Genomic DNA, 27478 nt, shown 5'->3' with positions numbered 1-27478 from the left:
TTAAATAGTATACAGCATATTTTGGAGCACACATCCATACTTGAAGTAGAATCTGTTTGTGGGAGCATGCCATAAGGCACACTCCCACGAGGAGGACCTCTATCTGCAGTAAAGAAACAAAGGGGTCTGGAAAGCTCACTCATGTTTTAGGTGCTTGTTACAAGGAAAGCCTCCTGGTGGGCGACTCCGTGTAATATGGTAGGAAGATGTATGCGGACTCATTTATTTATGTAGTTCATTGAACACAGTAATTCAGCAATCATAACTACAGAAGCACAGACTATTGCAAGCATTGACCAAGCCAATAGCGTTGGCTTTCGTGTGGTGGCACCGTAGATGTACAGTACAGACTAAATGGACCATGGAGGGACCAATATACGTAGAACAAAAGGCATCAGGGGGCACAGGATGACAGGCATCAGTGGAGCACAGACTATTGTGCAGCAGCACCACAAGATAGTTTTCAGTGGGGTCCACAGAATGATGTACTAAAAAGGAACACGTGACAGCATGGAATGCACCAGGAGAACACAGGGTAATATCTTTGGGAGACAAGATGTCGATATAAAGCTGAATGTCCCTGTTGACTTATATTCAGACACAGTGATTGCATCAAAGTGTTACATCCTGCTCAACAGGGAGTTGCATCAAGGTGTGATATCATCATTAAAAAAAAAACCCATGTGGAAGCATTACATTGACCTCAACAAAAGAACCATGTATACGTGTGACGTTATCTGTAACACGTCATATGTAAGGCACCTTCCACAGTAGAAAATATGTATACAAGCATAAATTAGTGAACAATAGTGGCATCCCATCAAAACGTGGCATCAATTTACAAGAGGAGCTGAGTCTGCGCACACCAGCACAGCACAGATCTCATCCTACATGGATCGGAGGCTCTTGGCTGATTTGCTGAATGACCTGAAGATAGCGTCTGAAAGTGACCGTCTCGGCACCTTAACTCGTCTTGATCTTTCAGCAGCATAGAGAGGTCTTTACGGCATCACTATAACACTGCTCCCTTCTTTTCTAGCTAGAAAGACCCAAATGGAAGGCATGCCTACCAAGACAATCACCCTTTATTTTTAATATGTACCTCACATTCCAAATGAGAGGAATTTCTTACGAAACTGAGGTGGACGACACGCATATTTTGTGAGTACTGGCTAGACGTGAAGACTCTTTCCAACAAATTCTATAAAATATGACATGTACATCATCATTAAGAAACGTGTTAATAAATCAAAACACCATGCTCATCACAATAGCTTTTTACTATATATCTTCCTCTCCATCAGCTTAGTAAGACAAACATTTTCAACAAAAAGAACATATTGAAGCATATTATCACTTGAGGGAAGGTATATCTAAGCACATCACCAAAACCAAAAGAACCATGCCAAGTACAGCATGACCAAAAGAAGAATCACATCAAATCACAAAGCCATCTTCGACCAATAAGATCTAACAAAACATCACCACAACCACCACCTTATATATACTGAGGTCAAGCACTGCCTTTGAAGGAGCCATATTGAGGAGAATCATCAACGTTACACGGCAATATTGCAAACTGCAGACAAGTGTTATCTGACACAATACTGTTAGATGCTGTTTCCTGATTGGTTGGTAGATTCTGAAATGATTAACTAGAGGCTGACAAATCTTTTGTGTGAAGTGAGGAGCCACAGCCCTGTCATCGTGTTCTTCCTTTCCTGCATAGTATGGAGTTGTAGGACAGAACCACACTCTTCACCAGTCAACTAGAAAATGGCCTTTTTAAGGATGCCTAGAAAAAAGGCAACTGATCTGTAGATGTTTCCTTTAGACTTTGGTTGGATTGTGGTGAAACACTATTATAATTTCAAATGTTGGCCATCTTCTTTATTGTGCATATTAGGTATGATTATTTACAATTGTTCCTGCAAAAATAGTGCTTAATTAATTATTATAGTATTCAACAAGCAAACTACATTGGTAAATTACATTCCACTGAAAAAACCGCACTAGTGTCCCTCTAATAACACATCCGAGCAATTCTAGACACATGCCCCCCCCCCCCCCCCTACTGAAGACCTTTAAAGCGATGAGACATCACTCTGCAGGCGCAGCACAGGGCACTCACAGATCCATCCACTTACCAAAAGCCACATCAATACATCAGAATCAACCCCCTGTTTGAACAGCTGAGTCAATAATGTGCATCACGTCTAATAAAATGCAGCACGCCTGGGGCATTATTTGATTCTCATCAGGACAACTAGGCCTAGACATCAATTTAACACTCATCCATTGTTCTGCTCTCCTCCACCACCACCACCACCACAGACCTCCAGCACACACCACTGAAGACAGAGCACTTGGGTGCGGTGGCTACACAGCTACAAGTTTTCATATATAGGGTTGTTTATGCCACTGAGGTGAAATTAATGTACCCCAATACTGTATTAATAATAAAGACACCGTCACACCTTTACTACTACAGTGCAAACGTCACACTGGAGTAAAGCAAGATTGACACGAGAAAAACGCATGTTACTGCCTCACACATTTCATGTAAGCCTTGCTTTACACAGGTAATAACCCCTCTTTCTAGTAATGGGATCTGCACATATGTGACCTCTTGCATTCTGGTTTTGGTTGAATACCTTTTGGTAGAACTAGTACACATGAAAATATACCATGGCATAAACCTTATATGTAGCTGCACTGGGTATAAAATGCTTTTTATTACAATCGTTGGGGGAGGGGAGTGGCACCATAGTCCACACTCAATAATGTTAATAAATGTTGCCCAATACTGCCAAAAAGAAGGGACAAAGGGCTAATGAAGGTCCAGCACTTACGCCCCTGGGTTAGACTAAGAAACAGAAAGGTGTACAGTTCCTAAAGGTGGGTAGGTCGGTGGTGTCCTGAGTGGATCGAGTCCAAATGATCTGATCCTTCAGGAGCAAGAGCCCTCACACACCCCGAGGGGTGTCATGCTTCATCATCGGGCAGCTCCTCGTTGGGCCGGCGCTGCAATGTCCAACGGGCCCCACAAGGGGGCTCTTTGCCATTTGTGAAGTGTGGGTATTGTAGTAAGGGTCGGGTATGTGAGTAGAGTGGTGAAGGGTGTTTAAAACTAACTCTATGGATACATAAAGGAGATTTTATTAGTTATTTAGAAACCTAAGTTATATTAAAAACAAGTGTGGGCTACAGTGGTTATAATGGACCACGTAAGCTCTTGGTATTAGTAAAGGTCAACATGGTTCTTGCTGCTAAGTCTAAAAATATCAAGGCAATTCGTTGGGACCCATGAAAAAACCATTGAAACTACTCCTAAATGGATAGTTGTATGCACCAGTCTTACTTGATGCCTGGATGTCCTAAGCGCAGAAAGTATATTGTGTACCTTAAAGCGGCTCAATGTAACGACCGCTTGATGCGTAACGGAGGGCTCCAATGAGCTGAAGCGGAGTTGCGCTGATTCGTCCTCCCGTGGTTAGTGTTTGTCGTGGGATGCGTACGACCTACCCGTTCCTCAGTTCGGCTGATGAAGCATGACACCCTTCGAGGTGGGGGGCGGGCTCTTGCTCCTGAAGGATCAGATACTTTGGACTTGATCCACCAGGACACCACCGACCTACCACCCATAAGTAGGATGTTATCAGAAACCCTCATTGGCAATACCAGATCATATTAAATGCAACCCCTTCTATTTCTCTCTAAATCCGTTCAGTAATTGTTGAGAAGTTAAGGAAATCCAAATTTGTATATCTGCGAACGCAGCTAATTTGTGAATAAAAATAACGAGCTTGATCAGGGAAATGCAGAGATCTGATTGGGTTCCAACACTTCAACCGGAAGTGTTCGCAGTCATCTTGGGACTTGGCTTTCACACTAAAATATTTTAAAAAAGAAAAGGGGGCAGGGTAGGAATACTGTGACCACCAAGCCTTGGTCTTGGGGTCTCCCACACACAGCATAAAAGGATTTCGGTTTTATTTGAGACTACTGCTGTGAATTAAACAAAATACAAGCATGAGGTCCTGCGCTTGTTTTAATTGTAACCCTCAGGTGGGCTAGGTCCCGTGGGCATGCAGGGTTCAATAAAACAATGGAGGGTTTGCACAAGCCCCCTCCAAGGGCTAAAGAATGCCCCGGAGACCACCACCTCCCCACGGCTAATTTAAATAGTTAGCTGGGTGCCGCATGGACCTGCCAGGCTCCAGGAGACCACCACCTACTAGGGGCTACAAATTAAAAATGATATAGGGGGCCACATGACCCCCCTGAGCCAAGGGCCACCGCCTCCCCGGGGCTACAAATAAAATGCTTATGGAGGGGGCTGCGGACCCCCAAGCCCGGGGACCATTACCTCCCAGGGGCTATAAATAAATTGAATAAAGGGGTTTGCAGACCCCCCCGAGCCCAAGGACCACCAGCTCCTCGGAAAAAAACTTAAATATGGAGTGGGGGAGGTTCTGCCCCTCCCACACCATGGCAACCAACACCTCCCCAGGGGCCGCCCAAGCAAACAGAAGGAGGGGGGCTGCATGGCCACCCTCCTGGAGCATATTTGCCCCTTGGTACCGCCACCCCCCAGGGCCGGCTCCTGCTATGTCCTCGGGTGCCCACCCCATGGACAGCCACTCACACACTCACTCACACACCCACAAAACACCTCACATACCCATACAATTACTCAAACACCCACTTACACAAGTATACAACAGCTCACACAACCATTCACACACCCACAGAGCTAGCCAGAAACCCAGTCACTTACCCATAAGCCGCTCATGCACACATTCACACACCCATGCAGCCACTCATGCACACATTCACACACCCATGCAGCCACTCATGCACACATTCACACACTCATGCAGTCACTCAGACACCCACTCACACACAGATACAGACACACAGCCACTCAGATCACATGTTAGAAATAGTATCACTCATTAGTAGTACAACTAGTATACTAGTCTAACTTCAACACTTTCACAGTGATATCACTGACCATGTCATGAGTGATTTAGCATGTGAGGTCATAAGCAGTGCATTGCGGGGGCATAGGTTATAGTTAGGTCAGGTAACTATAACTGTTGAATTTCACTCATTTTGTATGAGTGAAATGTGAGCCTAACTAATAATAAAAAATAAAAGTTTTTTTAATTCTCTTTCCTAAATATAATGCCCCTGTAACATTTGGCTTTTTCAGTAAATGTATATAGGGTGTGGTTTAACGTCTAGGGTGGCGGACTTTGTAGTTGGGGAATAGGTTTGAGTCTGGCGGGAGGCTCAAACCTATTCTCTGTGATTCTGTGTAAAACACTTACCCTTGACCCTGCTCCAGGCAGGTCCCTCCTCATACAGCACAGCTCCACCTGTCGACACCCTCAGCACCGTCGAACACCTGCACTTTCATATTCAGATTCACATCGATCCCAACAATACCCTGTCAATGTCAATGTCAGAGGTTCTTATATAGCGCAACTTTTCACCGTGAGGTCTCAAGGCGCCAACACTCTCGCCCCAATCAAAAAACCCTCAAATAGACGCACCGACAGAAGGGCCATCTGGTTCACCACCGACATCCAGGCATCCAAGCAGACCTGCAGAAGACTCGAGAAGAAATAGCGCCACAAACAGACATCAGACAACCATGCAGCCCTCAACAACGCCAGCCGCAGGCACCATCAACTTATTCGAACTGCCAAAAGGACCTCCTTCAAGGAACGCATCAACAACAATGCACACAACAGCAAAGGGCTCTTCAACATCGTGAAGGAACTCGCCAACCCCAGCTCCAGCTCCAACGACATCCCGCCATCACAAGACCTCTGCGACTCTCTAGCCACCTTCTTCCACCGCAAAATTATAGACATCCACGACAGCTTCAACACTCAGACCCCCCCTGACAGCCGCTGACACCTCAGACTCACCGCCCCCCAGTCACAACAGCCTCTTGCTCTCCTGGAACCACGTCAACGATGAAGACACCATCAAAACCATGAACACCAACCACTCTGGCTCACCGTCAGACCGCTGCCCTCATCACAGCATCAACAAAGCGAGCTCCATCATCGCACCCCAACTCCAAAAGATCTTCAACAGCTCCTTCAAGACCACCACCTTCCCGGAAAGCTGGAAACACGCAGAGATCAACGCCCTACTCAAGAAACCCAAACCAGACCCAAAGGATCTCAAGAACTTCCGGCCCATCTCCCTGCTCCCGTTCCGGGCAAAAGTCATCGAGAAGATTGTCAACAGACAACTGACCCGCTTCTTCAAAGAGAACAACACCTTAGACTCATCCCAGGCTGGATTCCGCAGCAATCATAGCACCGAAACTGCCCTCTTCGCTGCCACTGTTGACATCAGGACCCTGCTGGACTAGGGCGAAACCATGGCTCTCATCCTCCTGGACCTCTCGGACTTCTTCGACACCGTCTGCCACCACACCCTATGCACACACCTCCACAACGCAGGGATCTGCGACAAAGCCCTGGACTGGATCACCTCCTTCCTCACCGTCAGAACCCAGAGAGTCCGCCTCCCTCCTTTCCGATAAAACCCACCAAGATCTCCTGCGGCGTAACCCCTGGATCATCCCTCCGCCCGACCATTTTCAAAGTCTAAATGACACCGCTGGCCAACATCGTCCAATCGCACAACCTCAACATCATCTCATACGCCAACAGCACCCAACTAATCCTCTCCCTCACCAAAGACCCCGCCACCGCCAAAAGCAACTTCCACAAAGGCATGAAGGCTGTCACCGAATGGATGAAGAACAGTCGCCTGAAACTGAACTCGGACAAGACGGAGGTCATCATCCTCGGCTCCACACCCTCCGCCTGGGACGACTCCTGGTTGCTGGCCTTGCTGGGAGATGCGCCAACACCCACCGACCACGCACGCACGCAACCCGGGGTTCATCCTGGACTCATCCCTGTCAATGACCCAGCAAGTCAACGCCGTCTCCTCCTCCTGCTTCAACACCCTCCGCATGCTTCGCAAAATCTACAGATGGATCCCCACCTGAACCACAAGGACGGTCCCCAGGCTCTCGTCACCAGCAGGCTGGACTACGGCAACGCCCTCTACGCGGGAACCACGGCCAAACTACAGAAGAGACTTCAACGCATACAGAACGCCTCCACACGCCTCATCCTCGACATTTCCCGCCATAGCCACATCACTACCCACCCGAGGCACCTGCACTGGCTGCCCGTCAACAAGAGGATCACCTTCAAGCTCCTCACCCACGCTCACAAAGCATTCCACAATGCCGGACCAACATACCTCAACAAATGACTCACCTTCTACACTCCAAACCTAAAGCTTCACTCCGCTGACCTCGCACTCGCCACCGTCCCACGCATCCACTGAATGACCACCGGCGGCAGATCTTTCTCCCACCTCGCCGCCAAGACATGGAATACCCTCCCCATTCCCCTGCGACAGACCCAGGACCTGCTGACCTTCAGGAGACTTCTCAAGACCTGGCTGTTCGAACAGTAGCAGCTCCCCCCTTAGCGCCTAGAGACCCTCGCGGGTGAGTAGTGCGCTCTACAAATGATTGATTGATTGAATCTCTTGTGCCTAAAAATGAATGCGTCCATCTGTAATGCAACTGGTGCGTATGTAAAGTGCTTTCATACCTTCGGATATAGTTTGCGCTATATAAAACTGCATTAACCCCTCCGCCACGGCCGGAATTCTGCGCCTGTGCGGCACATTCCGATCGCAGGCGTGGTAAAGACGGCTCCCGGCCGTCATCAGCACACGCCCACCGTAACTGATGACGACCGGGAGCCGTCATCAGCACCGAAGGGGTTAAAAGAGGATATATACATATGTGTATGTATATATATATATATATATATACATATATATATATATTTATATATGTATAAATATATACATATTTACTGAAGTTTTCTGGTTTAAAGAGTCTCCATCAGAAGGGTTCTAGTTTAAGACAAAGGTATCTGCCAAAATAACCTAGCATAATATATGAATGACTCTCTTTAGAAGTACTCTAGTTTAAGGTATGGCTTTGCACTGATCTGATCTGAATTAAGGTATCTCTTATTGTTTGAGTTTGAGTTTGAGTTTAAAAATTCTTATATAGCGCTCTTACACCAGCGGTTTCATGGCGCTGTAACTGGCAGATCTCCACGAAAGACAGGGAAGGGAGGTCGGGTAACAGGGAATTAAATGAAAATTTTACTGAAGAAGTAGGCTTTAAGTTTCTTTCGAAACTGGGAATATGGGGTTAAAGATCTAAGATCAAGGGGTAATGAGTTCCAAAGGGTTGGGGCAAGGGTCGCAAATTTTGAGCCCCCCCACTTTTTCCGGCGAAACCGGGGAACCATCAGAAGGGATTGAGAAGAAGATCGGAGCTCCCTAGCTGGCAAGTATGGGATAATCTCCGAAGAAATAAATGCAGGGGCCGTACCCAATCGAGCCTGGTAAGTAATAGATGCAAGCTTGAATTGGATACGTTCCCGAACCGGAAGCCAATGTAAAAGTTTCAGAAGGGGGGTGACATGTGAGGATTTAGGAAGGTTAAAGACCAGCCGCGCCGCCTGGTTTTGGATCATCTGCAACCGCCTGAGACTATATGCAGGAATACCCGCATATAGGGCGTTGCCATAATCCAGGCGGGAGATGACCATCGCAAGGATGATCAACTTCAAGGCCTCAAAGGTGAAAAATCGAGAGACCTTGCGGATGGTACGAAGAGACAGGAAAGAGGAAGAAACCACAGAACTAACCTGGGAGTGAAGGGTAAGGTGAGAGTTGAGTTTAATACCAAGGGTTTTTACCGAAGAAGAGGGGACCGGAGAGGGTCCAAGGGAAGGGGGCCAAAAAAGTGAAGACCAGGGACTGGAGCAACCACCTGTCAGCACCAACTCGGTCTTATCAGGGTTGAGTTTCAGGTGGTTGAAATCCATCCAGTCCCTGATGAAATTCATAATAGACTGTAAATTAGAGATAGAGGCAGAAGAAGAGGACAGATTGAAGACAAGTTGAAGGTCATCCGCATAGTTGTATACGGTGACCTCCATTTGTTGTAAAGAAAAAATGAGGGGAGAAATGTAAAGATTAAACAGAAGCGGTGACAGGGAGGAGCCTTGGGGGACCCCGCACAGGACCTTCCGAAAGTCCGCAGTGAAGTCACCCAGGCGAACTGCCTGGGTGCGGTCCCTCAGGAAGGAGGACAACCAAACCAGGGCCGTACCCCCGATCCCCGCCGCCGCGACACGGGAAAGTAAGATGGTATGATCCACCGTGTCGAAGGCGGCAGAGAGATCGAGGAGGACCAGAGCTTGGAATTGATTGGTGTCCCTCCCCTCCCTGAGGTTGTCAAGGACCGAGAGGACTACGGACTCCGTAGAGTGTGCGGGGCGAAAGCCAGCCTGGCGGGAAGCCAATACCCCATTTTCTTCCACAAAGGTGCCCAGCGACCTGGTGACATGGCGCTCGAGCACCTTTGCCAAAAAAGGTAGGAGCGAAATGGGGCGAAAGTTGGCTGGGATCGAGGGGTCTGCGCCAGGTTTTTTTAAAATGGGTAAAATAATAGCTGATTTCAAGGGGTTGGGGACAACCCCCTGAGAGAGTGAACTGTTTAGTAAATGAAGGGGAGGATCAGAGCAAGAGATGTAAATGTGACGGAGTATATGAGCGGGACAGGTGTCAAGGGGAGAGCCAGATTTTACAAGGGGGATTAAAGATGTGAAAGATTCCTTGGTCAGAAGGGGGAGAGAGTTTAATTGTCCTTGGGAAGGGGGGCACTGAGGATCAACAAAAGACGGGGAAGGTGCAGGGATATTAGCTTTAATGGCAGCAATTTTATCAATGAAAAAGCTATTCAGAGAGTGACAGAGGGCAAGGGAAGGAGAGGGCTTAAGAGAGGTACGATCTGAGAAGGCTAGGTTCTGAACAATTGAGAAGATTTCCCTTGATTGGTTCTCGGCTGTGAGGATCCTGGAGGAGAAATAGGTCGTTTTAGCGGCCAAGATGGCATTCTTATATTGAGCTAATAGGGTGGTAAAATCAGCTCTTAGGATGGGACAGTAGTTTCTCCTCCAGGCCCTCTCAGCACGGCGTACCGATAATTTGATGGTTTTCAGGTCATCGGTAAACCACAAGTTAGCATCTTTCTCCCGCTTGGAGGTCAGACGTTTCAAGGGGGCAATGGACTCACTGGCTGAGGAGAGCCATTGTTCAATGCTGTTAACCTGAGCCGAGGTGGAGAGCCCGTGTAGGGCGGGATAAGAAGCACTTAGAAGAGCTGATAAGTTCGCCGGGTCAACTCTACTCCACGAGCGGACCCAGACATTTTTGGGAAGGGGGGCCCTAACTGGAGAGCTGATAGAAAGAACAAAAGAAATCAGGTGATGATCAGACCAGGTGCAGGGAGAAATAAGAAGGGAGTCGACAGGGCAGTTCAAGGACCAGATCTGGTCCAAGATATGCCCCTTGACGTGAGTTGGGGAAGATACGTGGGAAACAAAATTAAGAGATAAAAGAGTGTCTGAAAACTCTCTAGAAGATGAACACTCTGCTGGGTCAGAGGGCCAAAAATTAAAATCACCCAGTAATAACACCAAAGAGTTGTTGACCGAGAGGGTGGCTAACACCTCCTGGAAGTCAGGGAGAAATCGTAGAGGCGACTGGGGGGGTCGATAAATGAGGAGACAAGTGAGAGGGGGGGATGTGGACGTGGTTCGGATAGCAAGATACTCTGTGGTGGCAATATCGGGGAGAGAAAGCAGTTGAAATGGAAGATCAGACCGGGCAAAGACCGCAACGCCACCCCCCGCTCTGCCGGATGAACGATCGGCCCGAAGTGCATAGTAGGGGGCGGGCAATGTAGCTAGCAAGATGGGTAGGGAGTCATCACAGAACCATGTCTCGGTTAAAAGGAGAAGATCAGGTGCATGCTGATCTAACAACACTGATAGTTCATGTGAGTGAGCCACCGCCGATCTGGTGTTCAGATAATACGCCTTAAGGGTCTTAACTGGGGCAGTATTGACGGCTTCTATGGGAGGGGGGACCGGAGTAGGAGAAGTGAATGAACAGGAACAGTGAGAAGGAGGGGATATATCTAGCTGGGATATCCGTGAGTGTATAGAAGCAGATAGCACCCACGGACCCTGTAGCCTGTGAAGCTGGGAAGAAGTGTAAGAAATGATTTGGGCAGAGGATTGTGCCCCTAGCCCCGGTCGGCCGCGGACGGGCGCAGACGGGCTTAACTTAGGCGCAACTTCGGCGCGCCTTCGTCGCGCCCGCTGCGCCCGCCCGCTGCGCCGTCGGTGAGGGGAAGTGATTATATAGGGACACATGTGGGGGGAGTATTGAATGGGGCGTGGCAGGGGGTGGAGGAGCCAGAGTAGTGCACGCCCAGCCCAGACCCGCCCAAGGTGTACTGGCCGCCCGTCCCACTCCCCACGCGAGGCAAGGAGGGGGCGATCAGCGGAGGCGGTCTGGCTGTCTGGGTCGTGAAAGCAGGCGAAGGGGCAGCCAAGAAGTTGCTGGCGCTGGTTCCGGAGCGCTGAGTGAAATGCGCAGGTAGGCACAAGTCAATAAAAACAAGACGTCAGGGAAGTAAAAGAAACACCGTTGCTCCCGGCGAAGCCTCGGGAGATCTGCAATCACTGCAGGTAGCCCACTGTCAGCCTTTTTGAGCCGTTAGCCAGGGGGGGAGGAGCCAGAGTAGTGCACGCCCAGCCCAGACCCGCCCAAGGTGTACTGGCCGCCCGTCCCACTCCCCACGCGAGGCAAGGAGGGGGCGATCAGCGGAGGCGGTCTGGCTGTCTGGGTCGTGAAAGCAGGCGAAGGGGCAGCCAAGAAGTTGCTGGCGCTGGTTCCGGAGCGCTGAGTGAAATGCGCAGGTAGGCACAAGTCAATAAAAACAAGACGTCAGGGAAGTAAAAGAAACACCGTTGCTCCCGGCGAAGCCTCGGGAGATCTGCAATCACTGCAGGTAGCCCACTGTCAGCCTTTTTGAGCCGTTAGCCAGGGGGGGAGGAGCCAGAGTAGTGCACGCCCAGCCCAGACCCGCCCAAGGTGTACTGGCCGCCCGTCCCACTCCCCACGCGAGGCAAGGAGGGGGCGATCAGCGGAGGCGGTCTGGCTGTCTGGGTCGTGAAAGCAGGCGAAGGGGCAGCCAAGAAGTTGCTGGCGCTGGTTCCGGAGCGCTGAGTGAAATGCGCAGGTAGGCACAAGTCAATAAAAACAAGACGTCAGGGAAGTAAAAGAAACACCGTTGCTCCCGGCGAAGCCTCGGGAGATCTGCAATCACTGCAGGTAGCCCACTGTCAGCCTTTTTGAGCCGTTAGCCAGGGGGGGAGGAGCCAGAGTAGTGCACGCCCGGCCCAGACCCGCCCAAGGTGTACTGGCCGCCCGTCCCACTCCCCACGCGAGGCAAGGAGGGGGCGATCAGCGGAGGCGGTCTGGCTGTCTGGGTCGTGAAAGCAGGCGAAGGGGCAGCCAAGAAGTTGCTGGCGCTGGTTCCGGAGCGCTGAGTGAAATGCGCAGGTAGGCACAAGTCAATAAAAACAAGACGTCAGGGAAGTAAAAGAAACACCGTTGCTCCCGGCGAAGCCTCGGGAGATCTGCAATTGTTCCAAGGTATATTGCAGCTCTTTTTTATTTTGATATTTATTTAGTCTGAGAAGTTGGCCTGGCATATGATGTCCACTATTCTAGTGGGCACCTTGCACCAGTCCAAACGACCCTTATTGATGGTAGGTTTAAAGTCAACCTTATAGAAAGCTATCCTAGTGGTAGCTGTGGAGAGCAACCTTCATGCTAAGACTTAGAGGTGAGTTAAGCAAGTTGTTTTACCAGTCTATAATCTCTTCAATGATCAAATGAAAGTACACCACACAAGGTATATATCAAATATATATGTATTTATTGTAAACACAACCCCTCTGGACTCTTTATGAGGTCAGAGGTAAAAGTACAATACAAGGAACTTAATTAGCATATGATAAGTTGCACAGTATATGTTATGCCCTAGGAGCCTCACAAACCATATACTAAAATAGTGGTATAAGAACCACGTGAGGGTTAGAAAGCAGGTCTAGGACCTGTAGAACCGCTGGGGCAACCAGGAACCACCCAAGGTAGGGGCGCAGGAGACCCACGGGGGACGCGTGCAGTGTCTAAACACAGCCGACAATCACCGTTGAATTTCCATGGAGAATGAACAAGTTACAATTTTAAAGAATAAGAACACTTAGAGGTGAACAACGATGGACACTTCGAGAGTCACCACCCACGGGAGCACCGGAGTACTCGTATTACCTCACCCAGGGAAGCCGGGTGCATAGGTGTCTTTTGGTGTCAGGTTTCATCGTCGATTCCAATGGAGAGCTGCGAAGAAATGCTGCAGGCAACCAGAGGAAAAGTGTCCGGGTGGATTTAAGGGTGGATCGGAGATGTGAAGAACCTGAAAGCAGAGGGCAGAGTCTGGGTCACTAGCCAGTGACCAGGATGGCGACTGGAAGATGCCAGCCGATGTCTGTTTTTTGAGGTGAAAGAGGTGAAGCTTTACTCTTAAGCCACGAGAACCAGGTGGCATCGACGATGACCAGGAGCTGGATTTGAGCTGTCCCACAAAGGATGTCGAGTGCTGCAGCGTCAGAATCTGGATTGGACCCAACAAGCCTTGGCAACAGCAACCCACGCAAGATGACAAGATTGGCTTCGGTTCAGACCAGTAAGGTCTGAGGGACTCCTCCTTTGGAGGGGAGTCAGAGCACGTCTGGAGCAACCAGGAAAGCTCAAGAAACAAAGGATTGGCCTTCATGGGGGCTCACTAGCCAACGGACTAGGAACCGCGAAGGAGCCTTGAGCTGCGGTGAAGAAAGGGGACTCACGGGTCACTCATGGAGTGCTGGCCTCTGTTCTTCAGTGCAAAAGGTGCTCGAGGCAGGGGCTTTAAATACCCCAATGCCCAACTTCGGGATACCTCGGGAAGTAGGTGCAGTTGCAAAAATGCAGGATGTCCAGGAGTTCCGGTCCCATGTCTCTAGTGTCAACTACAAGGTTCAGCTCTACTGGGAACTCGTGTCAGCTTCAGAGATGTCTGGAAGTCTGTGTCCTGTGTCGCAGATTCTTCGGGATCCGGCGGTAGCCTCAAAAATGCAGACCGGCAAAGATGCTTCTTTGGTGCCTGTTTGAAGAGGGAGGTCACTCCTTGATCACAAGGGAGATTCTTCAGTCTTTCAGTCGAAATGAAATGTCGAAGGTCGAGGATTTCTTCTTCAGAGGTTCGTCCAGGGTAATCTAAAGTCCTAGGGCCTGGGTTCCTATTCTTATTGTAAGTTTAGGGGTTGGACTAACTCTAGGGTCCCACCTATGGGAGGACCTGGGGAGGGGGGTGATTACACCCCTTCCCCTTTGTCCAGTTTCACGCCAGAGCTGGGGCAGAGTGCCCCAGCAACCGGTTTGAACTGGCAAATGCATGGAGCACCTTGTGTGCCCCAGGGAGTGTCTGAAAAGCATTCACTGAATGCAACGCACCTTGTCCCAATACACTAAAGCCTGTCTGGGGAGGTGCTAGCACCTCTCTGGACAGGAAACCTATTGTCCAGGCGGTTCACATCCTTTACAACGCAACTTTTACCACGCAGTGCTGTTACAATGCAGGTTTTACTACGCATACCATTACAACACATTACACTGAGGGGCGCTCTAGGATAGGGAATACGTTTAATTTACTATCCAACACCTTCCCTAGTGTCCACGGGGACTGGAGTTGGAATAGTAAATTAAACTATTCACTATCCAGCACTCCCAGGTGTAATGCGTTGTAATGGTATGCGTAGTAAAACCTGCGTTGTAACAGCATGCGTGGTAAAAGCATGCGTTGTAACGTCATACATTCGTCCAGGCCTCCCCTGCCGGAGTTTCGTCCAGTAGCAGGAGGGCAGCAGCATCCATTTTGTGATGCTGGGGCTCTGTTTAACTTTAACTGGGTATACCAGTGTATACATGTCTTCTCCCTCTAGAAGGGTGGAATGATACCCCCGCCGCCAGAACTGGCAGGGGAGTAGTATTCCAAAGTGTTTGACAACAAAAACAACATGTTTTGATAAAGCCAAACCAAAGTTAGCATTAACCGCCAGGATTATAATGCACTTAAGAGTATATGGTATGGCTATATCATAGAACAGCTATAAGGAGATATTTCCGAAAGCTGCAGAGGGGTTCAGCTCATGCTAGGGCACCCTCTCACACAAAACCAAGCACTCTGCCTTCAGGATTGTCAAGGCCTGCCATAGGAGTGACTTATAGGTTAATATGTGTCTATATGTAAAGGTAGATATAGGTATACTATATCTCAGTAAGGGGTGCTTACACCTCCTTACTCAGGCTGCAAGTCCAGACCTGTGGTGCAATTTTGGAAGGCTTCCCAGGGGTGGCATAATACATGCCATACCAATCTGGTATGTATCTAAAGTACATTGAATCCATTTTTTAGAGAAAGCAGATAGACTGGGGCCCTGAATAGAAGGATCCCAGTCCAACTAAGTCAAAAACCAGCAAAACACCAGGCAAAAAGTGGGGGTAACCATATAGTCAGATTCCACCTTCCTACATTTAGGACATTGTGCTCCTCAGAAGTGCACAAGATTAAGGCATTTTTCTCATGAGAAGTGCTCTACATTAAGGCAAACAGCCAACCCCCAAATTTAAGGCATCATTGATTCTTAGTTTAAAGACATACTCTGCTTACTAATAAAATTCATGATAGGCACAGCTTTTTCCTGAAGTGCTTTAGCTTAATAAGTGGTTCTCCATGGAAACCCCCAAAAGCATGTCTCTCTCTCGAACTGCTCAAGGTGTTAAGTTGATGCTGGCCTCAGAAGTGATCTAGTTTAAGTCATGCCTCTCATCAAAAGTGCCCTAGTTCAAAGCGCAGATCACCACAGAAACACTCACCCCAGGAGACCTCTACTTTAAGTTACTGCTCTACCCAGAAATGTTCTAGTTTAAAGTCTGTTTCACATCAATCATTTAGCAATCCCCCCATCTGGGCATTTATTTAGGCCTTGGATAATCTCATAGGTGCACTCGCTTTAAAGATATTGCTCCACAGAAAACTTTAGTTTAAAGCCTGGCTTTTGAAGAGCCTCACCTAGTTGCGAGATGAATTTCCTTTATGGGTGCCTGGTTTGAGATACAGGTCCCCCTTGTTTGGGTTAATTCAAGCCTCTATTGAGGCTTCATTTAAAGTTATTTCCCAGGAGAGAGAGTTTTGGTTTACCTTCTCCATACGTGTCTTGACATATACATAATGGAGAACTCTGTCCTGCCTGGAGGTTTTCCAGTCACATAAGAATGCTCTGAGTGAGTGCATGGGTAAAACTCCCAGCATGCCAGGCAGATTGGTTTTTCACTTTTGCAAAATTAAACATCCGGTTTGGGATTGCTTTTGAACATCAAAAAACCCACCGGAGGAGCCGCGTTAAACATGGTGGCCGGTCAGCAAGCGTTCAGGGCCTTTAGCAGCTCTGCTGAAGGAATAGAGCTACAGCTGCCTGGCAGAGATCTCTAAACATCCGCCACCATGGGAGCGGAGCACAACGCTCTAGTACCCTGGCGGACAGACAGCAGCCTATGCAGGTAAGAGCGGTGGGGCAGTGGGGTTGGGTTGGGTGGGATTCGACAGACGACCACAAGGGAAAATTAAATAAATAATTAATTGTACCTCGTTGTCGACTGAAATCGCTACCCCCCTGCCCCTCTCCATCTCTTACCTGCAAAGGCTGCAGCTACCAGCCTCTAAATAAAGACCTTTAGCTTCCTCTTTGTATACAACGTATTTATGTCTATAACTATAATTATTCACCATGTTGGTAGCTGCCATTAGGGTAGTGTAATGATGACTTTGTCTAATAGTTGATTAGAAGTACGTTTATTAGGTAAACAAGCAGGTATAACTCACAACCTGAACCTCCTAGCCTCTTTAGAAGAAAAGTACCTCTTCAAAATTTCCTCTATTCCCCCCAAAAAATTTAAAGTCATGGTACTCACAATTAAGTGCGAGAGGTTCTTTCAATCCAATTTGCAGATATAGTTGTAATCTGATCCTTTTAATGTAAGACATCCATTTCTCTATAAATCAGGAAATGTCCTTTATCTTTAAAATGAATAGCATGGGTCCATATTCTCTGCTTGTATCACGCATCCATTGTCGCCAAATTGTAATGATGACTTCTTCCAAGAGTTGATTAGAAGTAAGTTTATTAGGTAATCAAGCAGGTACAACTCACAACCTGAACCTCCTCTCATTAACTGACTCTCTCCTCCGGAATCCTGCTCCGTGGCATCATCCAGTACCATGGCAACTGAATGCATGCATCATAGCTAGGATACCACAGGTAGTGCTTTAGATGGACTATTAGATGCCACGGAGACTTTGGCGTAAGATGGTGCTGGGCTCCTTTGACTGAAATGCACTTGTGGAATAATCTTCCAATAACCATGGTGGGAGTAAAGCATTTCACTCTACTTAAAGGAATTTGTTTTCAGGAGTTAGTCTATTCAGACACTGAACAGATTTTCTTTAGCAGAAGGATGGTAAGGGGACACGTTCATAACCTGGGTACATTTTAATAGTGTTTTAAAATAAGGTGCCACTGCCAACAGCAGCTTATCCATTGTTCTGCTCAGAGTATTGCCTAAAAGACTTTCAAAAGATCATGTTAATGCAGAAACTCCATTAACTGTCAGACACATCGACAGCATCCATTTCAAGACAACTATACTTTACAGAGAGCACAGAAACACCATAAAGGAGTCTTACCTCTGATGACTCATAGGGATCCAGCTTGCCCCAAGGGCTTTTGGGCCTGGAGGGGCTAAGTGGCGGTCCACACTGCGTCGTGGACTGTTGGTACCACTCAGTTTTTCGGAGGGGGCCTGCTTCTGAAGATTCACCATGCTTATCAGGATCCCCTGGTAAGTGATCACCAGCAGGCCTAAAGGTGCCCGGCTCGAGGTACCTGGCGCGCGGCTCCCTCTGGTACTCCGCCTGCTCCGTCGGCACCATTTGCTTCATGGCGGGCATCTTGCATGACTCATGAGGTAAATCCCTGATGATCCGGGCCAGTTCAGAATCTTCAGCGTCATTGGTCAAGAAGTGGCTTATCTAGTCAAAGAGGAAAATGGAGGCAGTCAGGGAGGGCGGCGGCTTAAAGCGTAAAGCAACAAGAGTACAAGCAGGTACATTACGAAAAGAAAGACAGCGGCAAATGGACATAAGTTAGCATTGGAGGAAGCCTTTCCCATCTGATAACAAGCCAAGAAGAGGTACCACCCACCATATGTCTTCACAGCATAACGAGAGAGCATGGGTCAAAGGGGCTTCAGATGCATGCATAATGTGGTACTCACACAGGACATCTGTGCAGTAATTCTACCCTTGAAGTTGAGCGTCCCTACGTGTGTGAAGACATGAAATCAGGGTGGCGTCTGCCCTGCTTACCCTAGATTGAGGATTCCACAGAAAATGACACTGCACCCTATTGGTGTGCCTGCTTCAGTTCACTGAAACTTGCCAAGAATCAGCAAAGGCTAGAGAGACTGGTCACTGCTGTGATGTATTGAATGGTATGTTGTGAAATGATAATAAAAATTGGTTTAAAAATAAAAAGGCTGGTTGTTGGGGAGTCAGAGAGGCTTTGGAGACATTCATCATTACATGGGTCTTTGCTCAATTTTTAATTGTACAGTATGTGATAAAGCCTGGGCTGTCTGCTGTATTTGTCTTTCCCTTATTTATTTATTATTTATTTAAAGATTTGTAAAGCGCCTGGTGACCCGGAGGCATCCCCGCGCTGTGAGAGCTTGAGTTGGCCAAGAGGGGGGAAGAGCTTATTTATTTAGGGAAAAGCAGAGTTTTAAGCTGCTTGCGAAAGCGCAAGTAGCTTTCAAATATAACAGGGGTATTTGTAGAGTGCACGTCCAAATGTAATCTCTTGCCACTATTGTCAAGTAATAGATGTTTATTGTTATCCTTCTCAAAGATATCATTGGTAATGGTTCCCCGCTAGCTAGCCTTTGCGTTCACAACTTACACAATTACATAGGTTGTCTGTTAAATTCTACGTAGCGTGGGTTAACCTCGGTATCCTGGTGCATATACGAAAGTGTGAGCACTTTACTAACACGAGTGTTCCACATCATACAATCTAACGTGTTACCTGAACTGCTCCACTCCACATTGCATATTTTTAATGGGAGTTTTTTTGTTCAGTGCACATACTGTAACAAAGTCGAGTTCATTATATTGCTGTCTGTTCCAGCAAAAAACGATTATCCTGGAAGCGTTTTGTAAATTCAGGTATATATGCGCACATAAATACTTACACCCCATTATATTTAGGGTTCCCACTTTTATAGTATTTATTTTTTTAACATTTCCATCTGAATTTATCCATATTTATTTTTTTGGCCTTCTTTTTGGTATTTATCCATATTTATTTTATTTTAAGAAAATCAAATTAGCGCTATGCTACAAATACATGTTAACACGCCTGTATTTATGGAAATCTCAACCTGTTTTTTTAACTCTGCATGCTGACTGTCTGCTCCGCTGTTGTCCTGGAATTCAAGAAAGACAGCATGGAAAGTCACTCACAATAAGCACAATGTTGAGTATTTGACCACCTTTAAAAATAAATACAGACAGCAAACATTGTTTTATGTCTGTATTGATCTGCAAAAATCAGTAAAAACTGAAAACTGGGAGCCTTAATTATAATATAAGCCAATTTCATAACCTTCCTACGTGACTGCATTATTAGAAGATGCTATTCTCCTAAATGTCCAAGCATGTGGAAGCTATTATCTTTTGCATCTGGTGATGGGCAGGTTCCGAAGCAGCTGCAGCGTTGAAACAGTGGTGGCCCCTGACCTGGGTGATGTAATGTTGTTGGCCCACATACTTGTAAAAGAATGCACACGCACACAGTGACTTTGGTACTGGTAACTGGCTCAGGGCACGTGGTGCGCCCGGCCCCTTTTATTAATAGGGTCACCTGACCGGTGACGCCTGTGATGGATGGGTGAATAGTGGGGGTTACAAGCAGGGGAAGAAAAGAACAATGCCCCTGCACTATACAATATAGATTTGTAATTCTTTAGTGTTAAGAGTATCAGTACTATCGGTAGAAAACATTAGAGCACCACCAAATTCAGTTTAACATTTGAACAGTTGACGAACAGGCTTGACAAAATAAAGGTATCGAAAAATTCCGTTGTTGGTGTGGTAGTTCTGTTTATTGTTCCTATACATGGGCCAACACGTGTTTCATCGCAGGGAACAGACTGCGAATCTTCAGGGCTGAATAGAAACATAAGGGTACATTTGCGATCATGTTTGTTATGCAAGTGTATTGAAACAGTGACTTGGTCGTGTCACCCATTGTGGAAAAAGCATGCCATTATGTGACTTCGTGGCAATGTGCATCGAGATCATTACTTTTGTGACATTCGTGAGCTTGAATGCTATCTTACTATTCAGTATAACCTGTAGACAAAAGAACACTTGCCGCAGAAAGTTACGGTGATAAAGTGAAAGAAGTGTGGAGTGTATAAAAAGATTTCGAAATCCCAAGTGACTGATACAGTGTATTTATGAAAATCTGACAACATCCTAAGGAAACATTTAGAGGGTCTGTATCTGTTCAGAGATATTTTTTTGTATTTAGATTTTCATTTCCTCTGGGGGGTATGTTTGGACGTAGATTTGGCTCCTCTTTTTATTACTTATTTTATATTTATTTGTTTCAAAAAATAGTCTCTATTTACAACACAAATTCATGGTGGAGTCAAGATAAGGTCTGAATTTATTTTTCTCGGGTGTTTCAGACTTAGTACAGAGTACCAATCAGTGGATGGACTCTTTTCCTCGTCTACAGTATAATGAGTACCGAGTTAAAGGATATACAAAAGAAAAGGGGAAATTACTTAAAACAAGAGAGGTCGACATTAATGATTGCTCCAAAATATGGGCAGCGTCGGTATGTAAAGCACATGCTCTGGGGATAACAAACTAGAAAACAGAAAAACAAACTCACCCTCGTAGGTGAAGGGCGTAACCACGTAGGTAAACGAATCAGTTTAGTGCGTGAATTGGAATCCTGTATCCGGAGTTTCCAAGGTATACGCGAACAAAAAGCTCCGCGAGACTTGATGAGTCTATAAGAAGTATAATGGCGTATGTGTATAATTATTTAGCTAATTGTCTGATAGTATACACATAGATACGGGAACCGATAAAACTAGATTGACCTACCTCGATAGTTTCACAATGATATATATGCCGGGAGGAGAGAATAAACAGGTTACTTTGGAATAGGCAAAGCTGTTTATTACGAAACAAGGCGGGTACACCTGTATCGACAAGTAACAGGGAGACAAACGGAAGGATAGGTTGGAGATATTCTATTAAGCTACAACGAACAGCGTCTGGTATTTATCACCCAAAACGCGGAGGGGAAAGCTCGCTTACCTCATCATTAATGTTCTCCCTCTTGTGTTTCCCGGCGCCGTTTTCCAAGGACGGACATGTGACCGGAAGCCAGGCCGGAATATGTACCGGTGAAGCGCTTCCTGAGGAAAAAAGGACTAGACCGTAAACTGATCTTAAGTCTATTATTTTATTGCCCGTGAAAAGAAGAAATACTACATAAAAACACCCGCGTGCCGAGTGCTGGTAGACTATCATATATTATGTGACATAATGTCGCTTTCCTATGATAATTTCTGAATTCCCGTATCTAGAGTGGGTAAAACCATTTAGAGCATATAGCCGATTAGCAGGATTATTTGAATGATATTATAGGGATATTTAGTGAGTGGAGTTCATATGAATAATCGAGCATGTACGAGAATGTGCTCGAATGCGCCATATATGTTTTATTAGAGAGCACATTTATATATATTGTTTATTCTTCGTTGAGAGACACCCGGACAGAATCAAAATGTCTAGGGTCATGGATGTTATGATGGATTTGTATGATTCCACCTCTTAGGATTTTTGCCTCATACTAACTATGTATTACATCTCTGGGGAGTTACTGACATTAATCCGTGAGTGTGCTGTTTTACATAGAACACAAATGAATACACAATCTGTACATAAAAAAAATCAAGACATAGTTTGAGAAGGAAAATTGCAGTGATTTGATACATTTCGCTATACTCAATTATCTTGTTTGATCAATGTTAAGGGTCGGATCTGGCGAACTGAAGGAATGGGCCAAAACCACATTGGAAAATAGATCATTATCCCAAAATTTTAGAAGGTTCTTAGTTCCCTAGGAAGAATTGCATTTCTGGGTCATAATTTAATCCGTGTTCAATGCTTTGAAGACGCATAATCCAAGTCGCTTCTTTGCGTCTAAGTGCCAACTCTCTGTTGCCACCTCTCACATGTATAGGCACAGTTTCAATTCCAAAGAAAGATACTGAGAAATCTTCTGTGTCGGCCTGACATGTGGCCACATGTAGAGCCACTGGATATTTCGGATCTTGTTTTTGTATGGCCCTCATGTGCTCAGATATTCTCTCTTTCAATGCTCTGATCGTGCTTCCGACGTATAGTTTGCCGCATCGGCATTCTATTATGTATACCACATATTTTGTGATACAGTTGATGTTTGCTCTTATGTCATATATCTCTTCGTTTGGTCCATTGAAGTGTTTGGTTTTGTGCTTGGCCCATTTACACATGGTGCAAAAGCCACATTTGAAAAACCCGTTGCTGCGTTGAGTTAACCAGTTAGGGGTCATATCGCTTCGTGGGACTGTAGGGCTTAGTCTATTTCTCAAAGTTCTCCCTTTACGGAAAGTGATTTGAGGAGTTGTGGGTATTATTTCTTTCAGTGTTGAGTCTTCTCTAAGCAGACCCCAGTGTTTGGTCATACTGTGTCTAAGTGATTGATGCAGTGCATTGTATTCAGTGATCATTCTCACTGTTGAGTCTTTCGCCAAATGAGGGTCGCTGGGTTTCAGCGTGTCAGTTCTCTTAATTTTGGAGAGTTTCTTTTTTGCTTGAGAAAGGATGGCTTTTGGGTACCCCCGTTTCTCAAATCTCGTTTCCATGTCTTGTATAGTTGTCTTAAGATTCTTATCATCACTACAATTACGCCTGGCACGGAGGAATTCTCCAAAAGGTATTGATCTGATCTGGTGGAAGGGATGAAAGCTATCAGCTCTCAAAATAGCATTACAGGAGGTGGGCTTCCTGTACAGTTTGCTTTGTAACTTGTTATTCTTGACATAAAATTCAAGGTCTAGAAATTCTATGTGTGTTTTGCTCGATTTCATGGTGAAGTTTAATTCCCAATCGTTGTGATTGAGATGATCAAAAAAACTTTGTAGTAGTTCCTCTGTGACTGTCCAAAGTAAAATGCAGTCGTCTATATATCGACCCCAAAATAGAATGGAGTCAGTATACATACTGCCTTGGTTGCCCCAAATGTGGTCATCTTCGAAAGCACCCATAAAAAGATTGGCGAATCCACAATGGTGACACGACCAAGTCACCGTTTCAATACACTTGCATAACAAACATGATCGCAAATGTACCCTTATGTTTCTATTCAGCCCTGAAGATTCGCAGTCTGTTCCCTGCGATGAAACACGTGTTGGCCCATGTATAGGAACAATAAACAGAACTACCACACCAACAACGGAATTTTTCGATACCTTTATTTTGTCAAGCCTGTTCGTCAACTGTTGAAATGTTAAACTGAATTTGGTGGTGCTCTAATGTTTTCTACCGATAGCACTGATACTCTTAACACTAAAGAATTACAAATCTATATTGTATAGTGCAGGGGCATTGTTGTTTTCTTATGCTTCGTATGGATCAATCTTGGTCCATCCCTGAGCGGTTGTGAGGGTTTACCGTTCGCCTCATTGCCTATACTGACTACCTAATAACCTTTACCATTACCTTGCGGGCACTCTGGTTGTGCGCCTAGAAATTCTGGAACACCGAAAAAACCTCCTAGCTGTATATTGTACAAGCAGGGGAACACTAGAACGTGGCCAGTTGGACACTACAGGTGAGAGACCTCAATGTGCTGATAATAATATTCCAGATGCCTTGATCACGTTGGGTCTTTTCGTCGCATATGTCACTGTGGACCACCAGCTGCTGCTTCCTAAACTGGCGGTTCTCGATGACCAGACAGTGCTCTGCCTGTTTAAGAGACTTAGTGAAATACGATTCTAATAGATATCGCATTCTCCTTTCTTACCTTCAAACAGACCTTTGGGATACGATTTGTTCCTGGATCGGTCTTGTACTCACAACGACAGAAACCAGGGCCAAGCATAGTACACCTTCGCGGGTGTTTCCCTCACGAGGATGGCAATCAGGGACAAGCATAGAATACCAGAGTAGATGATCCCCTAGAATACCAGAATGGGTGTTCCCCTCACAAAGATGGCACCCAGGGTCAGACACAGAATACCAGAGTGGGTGTTCCCCTCACAAAGATGGCAACCAGGGACAAGCATAGAATGCCAGAGAGGGTCTTCCCCCCACAAGGATGGCAACCAGCGCCAAGCATAGCATACCAGAGCGGGTGTTCCCCTCACAAGGATGGCAACCAGGGCTAAGCATAGAATACCATAGCTGGTGTTCCCCTGACAAGGATGGCAACCAGGGCCAAGCATAGCATACCCGAGCTGGTGTTCCCCTCACAAGGAGGGCAACCAGGGCCAAGCAAAGAATATCAGAGTGGGTGTTCCCCTCACAAAGATGGCAACCAGGACCAAGCATAGCATACCAGAGCGGGTGTTCCCCTCACAGGATGGCAACCAGGGACAAGCTCAGAATACTAGAGTAGATGATCCCCTAGAATACCAGAATGGGTGTTCCCCTTACAAAGATGGCACCCAGGGCTAATCATAAAATACCAGAGCTAGTGTTCCCCTCAAAAAGATGGCACCCAGGGTCAGACACAGAATACCAGAGTGGGTGTTCCCCTCACATAGATGGCAACCAGGGCTAAGCATAGAATACCAGAGTGGATTTTCCCCTCACAAAGATGGCAACCAGGGAAAAGCATAGAATACCAGAGAGGGTCTTCCCCTCACAAGGATGGCAACCAGGGCTAAGCATAGAATACCAGAGCGAGTGTTCCCCTGACAAGATTGGCAACCAGGGCCAAGCATAGCATACCCGAGCAGGTGTTCCCCTCACAAGGATGGCAACCAGGGCCAAGCAAAAAAAAATCAGAGTGGGTGTTCCCCTCACAAAGATGGCAACCAGGGCCAAGCATATCGTACCAGAGTGGGTGATCCCTTCACAGGATGGCAACCAGGGACAAGCATAGAATGCCAGAGTAGATGATCCCATAGACTACCCGAGCGGGTGTTCCCCTCACAGATTGGCAACCAGGGACAAGCATAGCATACCAGAGCGGGTGTTCCCCTCACAAGGATGGTAACCAGGGACAAGCATGGAATACCAGAGGAGATAATACCCTAGAATACCAGAGTGGGTGATCCCCCCACAAATATAGCAACCAGGGCTAAGTATAGAATACCACAACGAGTGTTCCACTCACAAGGATGGCAACCAGGGACAAGTATAGAATACCAGAGTGGGTATTCCCCGTACAAGGAAGGCCACCAGGGACAAACATAGAATACCACAGTGGGTGTTCCCCTCACAAAGATGGCAACGTGGTCTGTTGCATAGAATACCAGAGTGGGTGTTCCCCTCACAAGGATAGCAACCAGTGACAAGCATAGAATACAGAGTAGATGGCCCCCTATAATACCAGAGGTGGTGTTCTCCTCATAAAAATGGAAACCAGGGCTAAGTATAGAATACCAGAGGGGGTGTTCCCCTCACAAAGATGGCACCCAGGGTCAGACACAGAATACCACCCTATGTGTTCCGCTTACAAACACGGCAACCAGGACCAAGCAAAGCATACCCGAGTGGGTGTTCCCCTCACAAGGATGGCAACCAGGGACAACCATAAAATACCAGAGTGGATGTTCCCCGCACATAGATGGAACCCAGGGTCAGACACGGAATACCAGAGTGGATTTTCCCTTCACAAAGATGGAAACCTGGTCCAAGCATAGAATACCAGAGTGGGTGTTCCCCTCACCAGTATGGCAACCAGGGCCAAGCATAGCTTACCCCAGCGGGTGTTCCCCTCACAAGGATGGCAACCAGGGACAAGCATAGAATACTAGAGTCGATGTTCCCCGCACATAGATGGCACCAAGGGTCAGACACAAAATACCAGAGTGTATTTTCCCCTCACAAAGATGGCAACCTGGTCCAAGCATAGAATACCAAAGTGTGTGTTCCCCTCACAAAGATGGCACCCAGGGTCAGACACAGAATACCAGAGTGGATGTTCCCCTCACAAAGATGGTAACCAGGGCCAAGCATGGCATACCCGAGCGGGTGTTCCCCTCACAAGGATGGCAACCAGGGAAAAGCATAGAATACCAGAGTAGATGATCCCCTTGAATACCAGAATTGGTGTTCCCCTCACAAAGATGGCAACGAGGGCTAAGCATAGAAACCCAGAGCGAGTGTTCCCCTCACAAGCATGGCAAACAGGGCCAAGCATAGAATACCAGAGCTAGTGTTCCCCTCACAAAGACAGACACCGGGGCCAAACATAGAATAGCAGAGTGGATGTTCTCTTAGAAAACCAGAGCAGGTGTTCCCGTCACAAAGATGGCAACCAGAATTTAAGAATGGGTGTTCCCCTAATACAAATGGCACCCAGGGTCACACAGACTACCAGAGTGGCAGTTCCCCTCACAAGGACGACAACCAGGGCCAAGCATAGAATACCAGAATGGGTGTTCCCTTCACAAGGACGGCCCCCAGAGCCAAGCATAGAATACAAGAGTGGGTATTCCCCTCACAAAGATTGCATCCAGGGTCAGACACAGCATACCAGAGTGGATGTCCCCCTCACAAAGCTGACAACCAGGGCCAAGTATAAAATACCAGAGGGGGTGTTCTCCTCACAAGGAGAGGATGTAGCCTAATGGCTAGGGCGGTCACCTGAAATCTGGAGAGCCGGATTCGAGTCTCAGTAATAACGCTCAACATCCTGTGATTCTGGGCAATGCACTTAATCTCCCCTTGCCTAACAAAAATTAATGTGTCCACAGGTAACGCAGCTAGTGGTCATGTAAAGCGCTCTGATACCTGATTTCGGGTCAAGTTCGCACTATATAAATCTTTGGGGGGGGGGAAGAAGAAGAAGAAGAAAAAGGATGACAACCAGGGCCAAGCATAGAATACCAGAGCTGGTGATCCCCTCACAAGGATGGCAACCAGGGCCAAGCATAGAATACCAGAGCTGGTGTTCCCCTCACAAGGATGGCAACCGGGGCCAAGCAAAGAATACCAGAGCTGGTGATCCCCTCACAAGGATGG

The 27478-nt window shown here is 46.9% G+C and overlaps 1 protein-coding gene across 4 annotated transcripts in view; it reads right to left on the bottom strand.

Annotated features, from left to right (window-relative positions):
* The window catches only part of LOC144822253 (septin-4-like), a 392055-nt gene that overhangs the window by 161566 nt on the left and 203011 nt on the right, over nucleotides 1–27478 (bottom strand). For all 4 annotated transcript variants that reach the window (XM_078679563.1, XM_078679561.1, XM_078679562.1 and 1 more), the window contains exon 2: nucleotides 17840–18184. In XM_078679563.1, the coding sequence (XP_078535689.1) occupies nucleotides 17840–18184 (345 nt within the window). The remainder of the gene's footprint in view (nucleotides 1–17839; nucleotides 18185–27478) is intronic.

The sequence above is a fragment of the Lissotriton helveticus genome, chromosome 3_1, assembly GCF_964261635.1.
Source record: "Lissotriton helveticus chromosome 3_1, aLisHel1.1, whole genome shotgun sequence".
NCBI classification, from domain to species: domain Eukaryota; kingdom Metazoa; phylum Chordata; class Amphibia; order Caudata; family Salamandridae; genus Lissotriton; species Lissotriton helveticus.
This window is presented reverse-complemented; position numbering and strand designations above follow the sequence as displayed.